At 46.2% G+C, this 15,809-nt stretch overlaps 1 protein-coding gene across 3 annotated transcripts in view; it reads right to left on the bottom strand.

Moving 5' to 3' along the window:
• Positions 1 to 687: 687 nt before the first annotated feature.
• Positions 688 to 15,809, bottom strand: part of LOC149332145 (uncharacterized) — a 105,646-nt gene continuing 90,524 nt past the window's right edge. The window contains exons 7-9 of one of the 3 annotated variants that reach the window (XM_089557096.1): positions 13,151 to 13,260; positions 6,999 to 7,122; positions 5,271 to 5,407 (exon numbers count right to left, since the gene is read on the bottom strand). In XM_089557096.1, the coding sequence (XP_089413222.1) occupies positions 5,401 to 5,407; positions 6,999 to 7,122; positions 13,151 to 13,260 (241 nt within the window). In that variant the 3' untranslated portion in view covers positions 5,271 to 5,400. Of the gene's footprint in view, positions 5,408 to 6,998; positions 7,123 to 13,138; positions 13,261 to 15,809 lie in introns of all 3 variants that reach the window. The other 2 variants (XM_089557095.1, XM_089557094.1) reach the window with 2 other exon arrangements.

Genomic DNA, 15,809 nt, shown 5'->3' on the forward strand with positions numbered 1-15,809 from the left:
TTTTATCTACGAGAACTTAATTAAAAAAAGGTGCCGCATTTACTTAGGGCACCGGACTAGAATATTCTAGTACACTATAACGCTGCCGACGCACGCTGCTCCTCGGGAGTGCGACAACCAGAAGTTGTAAACCGAACGTCAGCGAATGACGTTTTCATGGGCGGAGCCCAGTCCCGGAGCTGTTTTCTTTATTTTTTTTGGTGCCCCGCGCGTACGAGTTGAGAGGGGAGAGGAGGAGGGTGATTTTTAATCGCCTATAACTTCGTTGTTATTGATGCTAGCTCAAAAATTCTTGCGCTGGAGTGACGAGTGATGGATTGCCTATCTTTACATAATCTCAATTAATTTGTTTCATAGTCCCTTTAAGAAACACTGGTCTCCGCGGCCGCCGGGTGCGGTCGAATTGAGGAAGGGACTGACACCCCTGTGCGCTGCGTGTAGTCGGCCTGTGCACCTGTTGACGAGTTCCACAAGTGGTACATAAATATTACCTTGAATTCAGTCTTGCGCTAATGGCGTCTTCAGTCGCAGCAACATTTTAGCACCCGCTTGTATGGCTTGCATAAAACGAAGCGGAGTTATGTGCTCATCAGGCCGGCAAATGTCACTCGCCGTGTGACGTGACACAATGAGTGCGCACTCATGCAAATTCAAACAGGATGAAGAAACTGTGTTTTAAGTGGTTTATTGTCGTCATCAAAGAAGGTTCTATATTTTACACAGGGCGGAAGCTGAAGAAGCAATTGGAGCGCGTGATAGCAAAATGATAATTTCCGCAGCGATGACTGCGATAGATGGCGCAGCATTCTCAAACACAATGGTTAAAATGTTGCATGGCGATTCTCACCCGTTTCACAAGTCTTGAAAATTTAATGCTGCGCTCTGGGATCCGTCTCGGGTTCTTATGACCGGGTTAATCACTTCAAATGTTCAACAAATGCAATTTGAAGCTACATCAATACTCTTTTTCCGTGCTTCAGCAGAAGTATTTCAGGATACATTTGTATGAGCTCTTTATAATTGCTTCAGGTGATATAAAAAAAATTCGCAGGGACACTTAATTACCTGTTGGCATTGCGATAGCATTAGGAGCTGTTGATGCCTTTATCAAAAGTGGCATCCTTCCAGTCAATGAGAATTATGCTGTCTGGTGGCATAGTTTCCCGCCAGTCAGTGGGATTTATCCGGTCTAATGACGTCACTTTCTTCCAGCCAATGGGCAAATTTTATGACCGACGATGCATTTTTTGTCCGATGACATTTTCATGCTATTGCATTAAAAAAAAAATCAAGAAGTCTCCATCTGCACATGGGTGAACCTAGTATGTAGCTATTCAGGGTGGGTTTCGTTTTGTGAATGCCCATGCTGTTGAGTGATGAGCTTAGTGGGAAGCAGCCGGTCAAATGACAAATATGCTTTTACAGCAATCAAATACAAGATTAGTCTAGACGCCTGGCTTTCCTATGCTTTCTTGATTGCTCAGTAAAACGCAGAGGATGCGGCCATAACAATAGGAATATGCGTGGTGTGGAAGCCGTCAAGAGGGTAGGTCTTTCTCGTACTCAAATAATCGCGGGTTCTGGGCATTTTCTGCACCTAGTCCTGTACCGCAGTGTATGGCGAGCAATGAGAAGCGCCAGATTCAGTCACGTGTGGTGACTTAGCACGTGTCCAGCCTCAGTGTCGCCCTCTCCTGGCTTCCCTGGGAATATACATGTAGCAAAAGTGGAGAAAAGAAATGCCACATGACAACCGTGCTGCGCCAACTACGCCGGTATGTCCAATCCGGTCCTCATGTGTTTAGGCGTGGTTCCCCCGTTAGTGATACACATTCTCATCTTCCCCGAGACATGAACCGGTTTATCGGACACCTTCTTCGCACGCACAGAGGGCCCGCCTGGCCGCTCCCATATCACTGCACGGTAAACTGGTTCACATCTTCGCCAGTGCGCCTCTGATATGCTAAAAATGTCTATTATTATAGTTTTAATATAGCGCTATCTACGTTAGTGTGCGCAGATCGCCCGGAGGGCGCCAAATGGCAGCAAGCTGCACGCATGCCTGTCATGTTGGAACCAATCAGTGCGTGCACACTGGCGGCGCGTGGAAGCGGATCCGGTAGTGAATCACGATATGATATAGCTTTCTATTGCCCGGCACAGATTAAGGGACTGAGCATAACTGTAGGCTTAAGGGGCTTCTTCTCATCTTTTGTATTCTTTTCTCTTCCCGAGCGAGAATATAAAGCTGTGACTGAAGGGGTCTTGAAACACCTTTTCATCAACAGAATGCCTTAGGATCAATGGAACTCCTTTCGAGTGATGTTGTACCGAGTGTACTTTCCTAAACGGGCAACCAAGGTGGGGAAGTTAAAGTTGCAATATTCACCGACGTAGCTGCCACACCTCAAATTCCAGTCTCCGCATGAATCAATGGCGATGGCGCGAATCAACAAATGTTGTCGTTGAAGCTGCAAATCAACAAAGAATACACGTGTGTGCGCAAACACTGGCCGCACTGAACACAGTGAACGCCGCAGTCTGAAATTGTCCTTAATCGCACGATTCCCGAAAATCTCTATAATGACCTGGTGTTTTAAAAAGTAGTGTTCTGAGTGCACAGAAACTTGAGATGAACAAATCGTCACTATATTCACGTGCATGCAAATAATTTCAAAGGTGGCGCACTGCTGACGGACGGGCAAAAATGTTTTTTATTCTCAAGCTCATAGAGAGGATTGTTGTCACGATGGATGACCGCATTTCTTATACGATCTTTCGTTGCTGGTATACGAATGAGATAGAGGAGAACAGCCCTGGTGGCGGCGACATATTCGTGAAGTCCTCTTATCTCGTGCAAGCTACATGCCGAGCCCAAAACTCTCTCTCTTTTCTTTTTTATACATCTGTCTTCAACAACCTACAGTAACGTCTACTGGCAACACTAGGCCTCTACAACACTATGAAAAGTTTATATCTTCATAACACTACACAGTTGCACAGGTCGGCACATGCAATTGCAAGCAACAAGTCGCTTTATCTCTTTACAGAGTAAGTTAAGCGCATCTTGTAGGGCACTTTGTCAGAAAACCTTTAGGACTTGACCGGGTCAGGGTTTTTCACCTATGTACAAAAAATATATGTGCGCATAGTACACTTTTTTTTTGTCATCGAACTAGTAGCCTGGCTTTAGCATAGTCAATTCTACACACTGCTCATGTAAGCTAACATCGTCGTACTTAAGCAGCCTGAAGTGGCAGTTCCGGCTCATGGAGGTAAATGGTCATTGTTGGCTTGTTCAGCGTGGTCCACTGATAATTTTTATTGATCACGTGATTCATCTTCTGATGCCACTTCGATGCGGCATGATCCGGAAGTTTCAGTATAACTGAACTGCTTCCTTTATATAAAACTTAAATTTTGCTCATGCTACTTTCATAGTCTTCTGTCGCCCGGGTTTTTGAAAAGTTGAACGGTGTTGCTTTCGTACACTGAAGCTCTTCCATCAAAATGCACTCAGCAGTCAGTCTTGCTCACACTGAACTTGTGAAAATGCCTGACATGGCAGGATGACATTCTAAAAGTTGCTTGCTGTGAACAGCAGTAAGAAATGTCTAGTATATCTAGCCGACTTCGACTGTGCCAAACATCCCTTTGGCTTGAAATGCATCGGTTCTGGCTTAGAATGCATAGATCCTCTCTTCTAATGAAAATGCCCACATCGAAGCTGGCGGATATTTCTGAATGCGAATGCCATCTGTACAATGAGCCAATTGCAGCAAAGAACAAAATCATATATTCTGATTAATGTACGATTAGAAGTAGCGTTCTTCTGGGAAAAAATAAACAGTCGTAGTTGCATATTCGATCATGAGAGCACTCCTGCTTAATTAAAAGATTGCTGTCGCGAAGTCGTTCGCTTCAAATTTTATTCAAACATTATTGTAATTAGAATCACTGAATGAGGCGACTCGAAGAATTTCAGTATTGTGCTGTCACGTTCTAACTCAGTTAAGTCATCAAAACATTTTCGTGCTACAAATATTGTGGGGTTGGCACAATATCTGATTTTGTTTTATCAAACTCAAAATTATCGTCTACGAACAACGTAGTAAAATTTACCATGCAGAGGGTGTTAATACACCATACGTCAGACAATGAACGCGCCACGCAGAACACGATACGTGAATCCCTTTCTTAATTCCCTTCTTCCGTGCTTAGGCTTAGTTCACATGTAGTGCGCATGCGTCTCAATAGAGAACTGACAAGACCACTTTAATGGCTGCAGAGTACGGCGCGCTTGAGCCAAGGCACAGGACATAGACTTCGCGAAGCGATAGGCGCTCTATAAGAGTGTGTGTTGTACTCTATCAGATATACAGGGGTCCCTACCATTCTAACTGCAGGTGGCACGTGCTTGGTGTGCCACACCTGCACTCTAAACACGAATACGCCAATATGGGAGTAAAAAGGGGGTAGGCTCTCCTCCGGCGCCCTGCCTTTTATAAAAGCGAGTGCGCTAGAGGACAACTTGCTCTCTTTATATTCCTTTTTGTTTAGAGTGTGTGAAGCAACGCAGCAAAGCAATGTACACACAATATTCTGCTTCGCTGCTATAACTTGCTACGTCAAGAAACAAGCAAACACTATTGAAACCATTCACAAGCGTTCGCGCATACATGAAGACGATGAAACTGGTCCGGCAATACGTTGAAAAGGCAAGAGAACAAACACGAAATGGGCATTGAATGTTGTCTGTTGTGTTGCCATGTTCCATAATTTGTCGTATGCCTTTGTGCTGCATTGACATGGAGATCTTAAATTATATAAAAATCTTGCTTTCTTTCATTTACTTTTCATAGCTTTACAGCTGCTTGCTTGTGCTCTTTTCAAATATCTCCGACTTGAAGTTAGCAGACGACGCTGTCCACCATGTTTGTTCCTCTTCAGCCGGGACGCTACCCAACAAACGAAAGAATTCATATGCGACTGAGATGGGAAGACCGGTGCCGCCTCGAATAAAGTCTTGCAGCAAAGGGAGCGGGCACGGGCATTGACATATAGTATGCAGACGCACGTTGCTCACAAAACGAAAGAAAGAAAGGGGCCTTCGAACCCGGCCGGTTGTACATTTGAGCTATCGTAAAAGCGGTATCACAATACAGAGTACACTCATCACTTTGGTTCTAAGGAAGCAATGCGTTGTACATCGTTTTACACGGGTCTCGAACAAGATGGAGATGAAAGCTCCGCTCTGCGCACCCTTTCGTGTTTTCTTCCTTTTTGTGCATTCCGGAGCTGTGGAAAAAACATCAACGATTCCCTGCTTCGATGCTTCCCGTTGACGTGGTTTCGTGGTGAAGGCCCTGGAATGATCTTGTGGACAGACCACTTGCTCGATCAGACCCTGCAAGAGGTGGTTGCATTGTGGGCATTAACACATTGATGCGCTTGCCACATTTGGCTCGTATAACCACAACGACAGCAGTAGTGACCCTCGAAATATAACACTTCAACCTAACCTAACACAGACTAATGTAGTTTATTTATTTATTTGAGAATACTACCAGTCTCTGGTTAAGACTTAAGCAGGTGCACATTACATGCATGAGACTTAGCAAAAGATGACAACATACCTAAAAGCAGATAAAATGAAGAAAGAAGGTTTCTAACCACATCAATAGTGTTTCAGAATGAAAATTGAAAATGAATCGGTGTTAGTAAAACACTGATGCGCTTGCCGCATTTGGCCTCAATGACCACAAGAGTGAAAATACCACTGTGATATGGATATATTTGGTTAGCGTATACGCGTGCTGGTTCATTAATTCTCGTTAACGTGACAAGAAAACGTAATTTGGTGAATCAACCTTAAAGATGTCATTAAGAAGCTGACAGAAGAATTTTAGCCACTTAATATGCTGTTGTCCATGTCGAAAAATGTAGAACATTGGCCGATCCACCTCAAACGTTTTGAAGATTGAAGCACCAACATCGTGTTCAGGTAAGTGTCCGTTGTTATGATGCGCTGTCCTCTTTGGCACAATTTAGAACAGACAGCTCCATCAAAGTAGACAGTCTATAATGCTGAGCTAGATTATTCATCAAAATTACTTAGGCGCGTGAACATAGATTGCAGCTATGGTTACGTTACCGCTTAACAACAATCCAGTGGAGTCTGCTTATTCTTTGCATGAAAAGGATGTAATATAAAGTATACCAAAGTAAACGATAATAAGCTTGGAGCCTTTACACTTGCATCAGGCAGCACTGCGAAAGGGAACTAGAGGTATTCATGCGCAAGCAGAATCCTAGCTCATCTGAATAACACACGCATATGACACCCCTTTGCCCGTCATCAAATTAAGACATCCCCACTAAAAGCAACCTTACTCTTCACGCAACCCACCTCCCATCAATTGATTGTTCTTGGAACTACGTGGTTGATTTGTCTAACAACCAATAACCTTCACGGTACGCCCCGAGAGTTATTGGGGTAAAGACGAAAATATACCAGATAATGCTATTCGACTTCAAGTAATCAAGACAAATCTTTCCGCTACGGCAAGGACAATGAAACGTGTGAAAAATAAGCTAAGGCAATGCACAGCCTGGTTTGGCGACAGAACGATGATCTCGCTGGGCTCGCCAAGCACGACCTAGCACGACCACACATGCTCCATACACGAATCGAAATATATTAGCCGTGATGGTTCACGTCTCGTCGTTCCAACTTGGCGCGCACCGCTAGTTCGCGGAGCGCCCGCCAGGTGTGCCCCAAGGGTGCCACCGCGCCGGGCTTTAACCGCGCCCGCTAAATTTATCAGCGGAATGGCGGAATTCTGATGTAGCCATAGGATGCAGCTATATTACCAGATCAGCGGCACCGGCCAAGCGTTACGGTATAGTATTCTAGAGCACTGTAGTCACGGCGAACATTAATTAATTGGGCGAGTCGACGAGCTCCTTAAAAGTGAATTCGCTCTCAGAGTCCTCACATGATGCTGAAAGTGCACGGCGGCTTGCCCCTGGTGTCCATGGCCAGGCTGGTGCGGACTTCGATGGGGCTCCCGGTGATGATATCTGGTGGCATCGGCGAAAGCGGTGTGTTCACCGACGGAGCTGCGAAGAGGGAACAGCCGCGTTGTCAGAGCATTGACCTTGACCGGTTTCAACACTTTTTTTGTTTTATTGTTTGTCACTGAAGAAGCGCGAAACACCACTACAACAGAGCAGGGACTGCACAACACAGACGCTTCCTCGCAACTAAACCTTTATTGAAATATAAGTCCACCTCGTGGAACTAACTACAAAAATCCAAAAACAAACATTGTTTACATTGTTTTTGAATTTCTTAAGTGCGTCATCTGCTCGCTTTTTCTTCTGCGGATTTTTACCGATATCCCCTTTTGTATACTACTGTTGCTTTCGCTTTACAGCGCAGCTGTTAATGGCCCGTTTGCTGTTTGAGCGCCACCAGTGTTGGTGGTGGTGTAGCAGATAACGTGACCACCCCCTGCGCGTGCCTCGTGCTAACTTTGTATTGTTTGGCTCGGGTGCGCATTCACCCTTGACCACGTGACGACTCTCAGCTCTCTACTTCGATCAGGTGACCCAGAGCTGAGGTGGCCAGTCCGATTGTAAGACGCTCCCAAAGCGCTTCTAAACGCCACTCGGACGATCTATGTGCATCTTTGTAGGAACTATCGATGAAGGCAAAATCCTAGAGGCCCTACTGTGCAATGTCAGTGCACGTTAAAGAACCCCAGGTGGTCGAAATTTCCGGAGCCCTTCACTGCGGGGTCCCTCATATATCCTGAGTCGCTCTGGGACGTTAAATCCCAATACACCAAACCAAACTTTGTAGGAGCTTTAATTTTAAAGAAAGACACGGTAGCAGCCATATATCGGGTGGACACCACATCAGTACCGTGAAGGAAGAAATTAAGAAAGGGATGAAAAAGGGGCGATTACAATAGTGGATGAGGCGCAATCAGAGCGCAGCTATTTTAAACTCACAGGACGACTACGATACCGGGTAAATGTAACCGTAAATGCTCCGCCCTCGCGTAAGCGCAACGCTCGCCGTCTCCAAGATCCAGCTGTGTAAGCTGCCGAAGCAGAAGCGTAGCGCCGATGTCGACAATATCCAGCTGCGAAAGAGGCTTCAGTGGTTCAGTCCACAATAAAAACTTCCAGATTCATACGCAGAAATCACCCACGCCAGCTGCGTTGTGAGTTTTTTTAAGCATGAAATGCTTTCAGAATAACCGCCGCGGGAGCTCAGTGGTTACGGCGCTCGGCTGCTGACCTGAAAGATGCCGTTCGATCCCGGCCGCGGCGGCCGAATTTCGATGAAGGCGAAATTCTAGAGGCCCGTGTGCTGTGCGATACCAGTGCACGTTAAAGAACCCCAGGTGGTCGAAATTTCCGGAGCTCTTCACTACGGCGTCCCTCATAGCCTGAGTTGCTTCGGGACGTTAAACCCCAATAAACAGCTTTTAGAATAAGGCAGTAATTACGCATTAGCATCCACCCAAGCGCAGCCATACGGCTACAAATGAAAGATATACAGCTTTCTCAGAAACTTCGTAGTTGAATAAAAATGCGTCGTGGTTCGGAGTTTGAACCCGGGACCACCGCTTCACCGGAGCAGTCGCTCTACCAACTTAGCTAAGCGGAACGGTAAGATTATGGTACGGCTAGGGAGAATTGACCAGTATACTCCCGGAAAACCTAATGAGATTGAACGTTCCTTTGGACGACTTCTCTCGCATTTCGTACCTCGAGGGCTGCCGAAATGAGTGGCCCTCAGTCACTGAGCGGCCCTCAGTCCTATGACATCGCCTCACAATTAGCGTGTGCCTAATTGGATAGTTAGCTCATAAGGAGACGATTGTAGATGTTTTTGAGATAAGCACAAGACACAGGAAGACAGAAAAAAACAGGGCCACGACGCCGTCCCTGTCTTTATCCGACCTGTCTGCTGTTTCTTGAGCATTATTTTAGTACGATACACCAGCTGGTCCACCAGTCGATCCTTTCGTAGAGGACGTGCTGGTTCCTATAGTGGGATACAACTTAAAAAAAAAAGCAGGTCCTAACACTGGGCCGCGGTCCGCGGCGTCCTGTATTACTCCGCTGAACAAACGCAACTGTAAACGAAATCAGCTTTTTAATGTTTGACTATATTAAACAATCCATGTATCAAAATTCTAGAGCTCATAATTCTTTCTCTTGTGATAAGCTTCTTATTTACGTAACAGGAAACGTTAAACCGGCGGACTGCTGTTTCGTCGTGGAGGAATTTTGTACGCGGAGGCTGAATGTGGGCGGAGCTTCACTGCAGACTTAAAGTTGTACGAGGTCCGTTCGAAAAGTATCCGACCTTTGGCCGAAGAAAAAAACTGGCATAGCTGTAGTCTTGGAAACCTAATCACCTTCAAAGTAGTCTCCTTGGGACTCCCCACACTTCTCCCAGCGGTGCTGCCATTGTTGGAAGTATTCCGAAAAGGTCCCTTTCGGAATTCAGTTTAGCTCAGCTGTCGTGGCAGCCATAATGTCCTCTCTTGTCTGAAATCGCGCTCCTTTCAATGGCTTGATTTTGGGAAACAGCCAGAAGTCGCAAAGGGCCATATCAGGAGAATAAGGAGTCTGTTGAACTACAGGAGTCTGGTTTTTCGCCAAAAAAGTCTGAATCAAGTGCGAGGAATGTGCAGGAACATTCTCGTGACGGATGCGCCACTTTCCTGTTGACCTCAACTCCGGTCTCTTGGGCCGCACAGCATCACGTAGGCGACGGAGGACATCTCTATAGTACTCCTTGGTCATTGTTTGACCCTGTGGGGTGCGTACTCGTGGTGTGCCACACAGAGGGAGTCAAAAAAAGCAGTCAGCAGCACTTTCACATTGCTGCGCACTTGACGAGCCTTCTTTAGCCTTGGTGACGTGGAATGCTGCCATTGTGACGACTGGGATTTGGTTTCCGGGTCGTACCTGTACACCTAAGACTCGTCACCAGCGATTATGGTGTTGATGAAGTCGGGGTCACTGTTTGTGGAATCCAGCATGTCCTGTGAGACTTCAAAACGAAGCTGCTGTTGCTCCACCGTGAGCAGCTTCGGCACGAATTTTGCCCCAACTCTCTCCATATCCAAATTTTCGGTGATAATGGAATGTGCAGAAAAATTGGTGATGTTCACCTCTTCCGCAATTTCTCGGATAGTAACACGACGGCCCCGCATCACCACAGCGGTCACTTCGCAATGACCTGGCATTTCGGCATGTTGATGGGCGATCGGAGCGTGGCTCTCTCTCCACAGATGTGCGGCCGTCTTTAAACCAGTTGCACCACTGCTTAATCTGTGTGCTGTTCATAGCATCATCACCAAAAGCCGTCTGAACATTTCGAATGGTTTCCACTTGGCTATCGCCAAGTTTCTGGCAAAATTTGAGGTAGTAGCGCTGCTCCTCTCGCTCCGCCATTTTCCTTGCAACAAAAAACCGACGAGAGCACTGCGCACTGCCTCACTCAAACGATGCGTCACAGCGAATGATATCGGCAGGCGGGAAAAAATTCGTGCATGCGCAGGAAGATTCAAGGTCAGCTGATGCAAGCGCGCTTGTTTCATATCCATCAGGTGTTCGGAAAAAATAAATAAAGTTGGATACTTTTCTAACAGACCTCGTATACGTCTATAGTCCTTGAGTCCTTCTCTTTCACTGCGGCCCCGTATATGCCTGCTGCTGGCGCATATGTAGGGTACTCGCTGACGCGCCCCCTTTGTTGGCTGCTTGCATAAGAAACTAATCTAGAGTGCCTTTCTCGTTGCGGCGGCCACTCCTAAGAACACTTAGTCCATTCTTTTTTTTTTGTGAGGACTTTCAAGGGTAAGTGATATGAGGGAATAGTTGAGATGAAAGTCCGCCTCAGTGCACGAATGCACTACCAGACTCCAAATATGTAATGACAGAGTCCATCTCACCTGGGTTTAAAAAAGCAGAGTTCATCGCATTCGCAAGTAGGGTTATTGTGTTAAAGAAAAACACGGACTAGAAAAAATGCGAGTCCTAGGCCAACAGCCGGACTTGTTTTTTCAACGCGCCATCCTGTGGGCGCTCACAAAAAATTAAAACCAGTATAAAAGGCCGAAAAAAAAGGCAAACACAGACGAGCGGAGACGAGGCAGTGAAAGCGCTACACTGCCGGCCTTGGGTATCAAGGTCTTCAAGGTCTTAGCACGAAGCGTAAAGATATAGATGTCTCTGCCTGACGTCAAAGCCTTCAGTCTGAAGAGCCACGAGGCGAAAAACTAGCTGTCTACGAAAAAAACAACAACAACAACAAAGATTTAAAAAAATGTGTGGAAGGCAAGACAGGCATTACACGTCCCCCACGAAGCTTCGGCAAAGCACAGCAAAAGTCAACGACGAGGATTTTCCAGGCCCTGCTAGGGTGGACTTATAGGGCGCGTAGGCCAAATCATTACGAGGGCGGCGCTCGAGAAGATGGGCGGTGGTGTGTTTTCACTTGGCCCCTCCAGTCACGCAAGGTGTAGACGCGTAAGCGGCTGAGAGGAGCGGAAAAGCGACCTCACGTCGCGATTATTATTTCGCAAGAGTTAAATCTTTCGGAACGGACAATGGCGCTCGAGCTCAGAACGGGGCTCTCGCGGTAGATGGTCCGCGACCCCAGGCATTGCGCAGCGCTGTGCGGTACGTATACAGCTGTCAGTGTGAAGAACGACTGGGATGTCTTGCAGACAGTGCTGAGGGGGAGGGAGGGGGGGCGCTTGTCGCAATAAATAGTGAAAAGCCAGTAGTGGCGTAGATTACTCGGTGAAATAGCGCGTGGCTTGAGGAGAAATAAAACTACAGGCGCATTCCAAGCGGTCAAGACGAAGGCTATTGAGGCACGACATTGAGCGAGCGCCTGTCGTGGTGCTTCTACACCCTACAGGTTTTGTCTGATTGCGCCCTAACCAAGTTGTGGTCTTTTCGTGACAGGAAGTTACGGTTATGACTGCAATGTGAGTGTAACTCTTCTCTGGAACTCTGTTCTTTAGCAATAAAATTAGTCTCGAAGGAGGCAGTAAGAGAAGAGCCATTTATACAGAGGGAGAAACGGTATCGGAACAGCGACACTCCGAAGAAGCAGAAAGTCCGCATCTTCAGCAAGCGTGCAGCAAGCCTATAGTCTCAAGGTTAAAAATCATAAGAGGAAAAATACAGCAGCAGAGTTAAGCCTAGACATATACTGTACTGACGCAACTTGTCTTTTGTGCTCGTAACTCCTCTACTGCTCTTGCAAAGAATGCCGGAGTACACAGTGTGGAGCAATTTACGGGCTCCTGTACATTAAAAAAAATGTAAGGTTTTAACGTATTTAAACCGAGCAGAATGCGAAAGCATGTGCTTAGCTTGGTTCGCTCATGGTTTTGCTCTGCTGGGTCGTTGGTACGTCTGGCGACGATATCAGACTCAGGTTAAGCTCTGATCGAGGTTAAGCTTAAATGATCTGTTGTCGCCGCAGATGAAAGTTGATGAAGACGACGATGTGCAATGCGCAGCGCGAGAGTGTGTTGCAGTTTAACAGGCGGCGTGATCGGCTGCGGCGATAGCATAGTGCTCTCGTGCAGTGGCCACCGAAGCTGATATGTTCGCGCCGCCGCGGGTGGGAAGCCCAGTCGCGGCAATACTTATTTAGGTCAGGCTTCAGCGATGAACCAGCTTTTGCAGCTTTAGTCGGGAAGTAGAGCTTTCGCTCTATAAAGTGCGACGCGGTGGTTCTAAAGATAAGTATTGCTGAAATAAAAGGAAACGACCTAGATTGATTGAGGCGCCCCCCCCCCCCCCCTTTTTTTTTTACAGCCTTTATATCCGTCAATGGTCCCAGTTGTCGAACGAAGTTTTCCCTATTCTGTGGCCAGGGCTCACAGCTTTGTGTTTAGATTGCTTGCACCGACGTCATAGAGACCTCCATATTGGAGGCCAGGAGCCTGGTGTGAACTTGCCAATATCTGAAAGCCGCTTATTGTCACTTTCTCCTATCTGCACTGCGGAAGCTATCACCGGTGCTACATTACGGTGCCCGTGACGTCACGTACAGTCGATGTATGAGTATACATAGTATACACACTTGGTGGCTTACACTTGACTCCCGTGTCTGTGGAGAAGGTCCCCTGGGGAGCCGGGGAGGTCACCGACAGCTGGTCTTCCTCGCCGGGCTGGTTTTTGTTCGCCTGGCCAACCTTGCGGTTTCTGCAGTCGAGGATTCAGAGAGCGCTGTAGGAGCCCAGGCTGACTCAAGGATGTTTCGAAGTTTCAACCAAGCAAGTCTACAGAGACCGTGGCAGGTTTAGTTACTTGCCATGGTCATCAAACGTTTGGCGCAACAAAAGAATTGAACGCTTGACTCATTCATGCAAAACTTGGGCGCAAATTTAACGTGACTGGCCCTTGGTTTAGGGGAATGACCCAATGTGGAGTTGATTTATAATGAGGCGCTACCATGACTTAAGTGACTTGTAAGCAGTTTCTTTATCAGCACCCAAGGAATGTCCTGATCTGTCCTTTAGACGTTAGATAACAGGGACAACATTACCTTTAAATTTTGTTGTTTCTGTACCAGTGAGTCAAGTCCTGATGTTTCAGCTACATCCCTTTTGTTCTAGGAGTGCTCTACGATCACTGTATTCTTTTTGTTACAGCTTTTTGGTGCACGAAATTTTGTACCGCACCGTCAACTAGCCGCATATCTATTGGCTCAAATATTTTGCATTTTCCTAACTTGTGCGATGAAGATTTTTTTCGACTGGATTTCATTTGAAGCCAGCGCTAGCCGTACCAGCACTGGATTTTCGGCGTGCCATAACTCGGGTGCTTTAGGTTAACCTGGTCCGCACCACACTAACACAAAGGTCTATAAGCGAGATGTGCATTCCTATATGGCGGCCTTCAAGAGAGACAGAGTGCGATTAACTGCCGATTAATCGGCTAAGTGCAGACAGGCTCAAGTTAAAAAGAGTCTCAATAACTAACATCCTTATACAGGGTGTTTCACCTAAGACTTTCTGCAATTTTTAAAAATAAGCTATTTGTATTAGATGCGCGCTTTTTCTGGCATAGCATTGTCAGTGGTGTAGTACATCATAATGCAGCTAAGACGTGCTAACTTACAGGCATGTTAACCAATATTTAATAGTTAACTTTTAAACTATTACCGTTGGGCTCCTTAATTATTGAGAGGCATGTAGCCCACCGTAAGTGATGTCCATATCCGTTTTTAGAATTTCGAGAACGCGATTATCCTCGGCGCTGTGGCCCAACAAATTTCGCCTACATCGTGCCAAAATACATGCGGTTTGAGAAGCTTGCAGGCAAAGCAACCTCTCCAGTGCACGTAACTCGTCAAAATAGCCAAAATTTGTTGGGCCACAGCGCCGAGGATAATCGCGTTCTCGAAATTCTAAAAACGGATATGGACATCACTTACGGTGGGCTACATGCCTCTCAATAATTAAGGAGCCCAACGGTAATAGTTTAAAAGTTAACTATTAAATATTGGTTAACAAGCCTGATAGTTAGCACGTCTTAGCTGCATTATGATGTACTACACCACTGACAATGCTATTCCAGAAAAAGCGCGCATCTAATTCAAATAGCTTATTTTTAAAAATTGCAGAAAGTCTTAGGTGAAACACCCTGTATATATTGCCGCTCTCAGCAATCGTGGCCTAAACTGAGGCTAAGCAAAGGGCTTTAATCATACCTATGGACAGCCCAGAGAGCGACGGATACAAAATATTGGAGAGAGATAAGAAACTCGAGTTAAAGATATCCTATAGCTGGAATCAGGAGAAGAAAATGAACTTGGGCGGTACGTACGTATTGCCCAAAATCGATATCGGGTGGTCTGTCAAGGTGACAGAGTAGATTCCAAGAAAGCCAGTTGGGAGCGGACAAATAGAGAGTCGGGTTGTGCACACAAATTTAGAAATTTGACGTTGTAGCGAGGCCGCGGCTGACTCTAGTAGGCAGGGCTGTTGGGGACACCAATGTGAAAGGCCTCTGTCCAGCGGTGAAGGTCACCCGGGGCTGTAATTCGTTGCGATTCATTTCGTTTTAATTTCATCTGATCATCTGCCATTTGTCACTGATTTCGGTGACGTAGCCCGTGGGAGATGACGTCAAACTGATCGTGGCAGGAACATGCCCTTGATGCCACTTGCTTGCATAAATGCCTCCACGTCAATGCCGCAGCGGCGGACTGCCTTTATAAAAATGTTCTAAAGACTGTCTATAGAATTCTTTTAGACTATTGCCTTCGCATTGATATTTCTTTTTGTCTATTCATAGTCTCGTGTCTATAGAAAAAGTCTACTAAAAGTGTATGGCTATAAATCTACGGATTGTCGACTGACTGTCTATAGGATTCGTATTGTCTATACACTAGTCTATAGGATTTGTCTATAGAAGGTCTATAGACTTTAGAGACGAAAGTCTATGGACAGTCTACAGACTGTCTAAAGAAATTTTAGCAAGAGTGGCGCCGATGAATGGCGAAGAAAGACGTGCATAACGCGCCTGGGGAGCTTTATCGGCGCTAACCCGATCACAGGCTGGAAAGAAACTGCGTGATGTTTGCGACGAATTGGCGCATAATGTGCTGCAGGAACTTTCAGTGGTGAAACTAAGAATGTAAACATACCCCATAGAGACTGCATGAAGTTAATACACACTAATGTGGTGGATAAATGGCGGGCGGCTTGGAAGAATGAAGTAAACAGTCAAATGCCTTTGGTGAAGCA

The sequence above is a fragment of the Amblyomma mixtum genome, chromosome 8 (assembly GCF_055824585.1).
Source record: "Amblyomma mixtum isolate Tamu chromosome 8, ASM5582458v1, whole genome shotgun sequence".
Lineage (NCBI taxonomy): Eukaryota > Metazoa > Arthropoda > Arachnida > Ixodida > Ixodidae > Amblyomma > Amblyomma mixtum.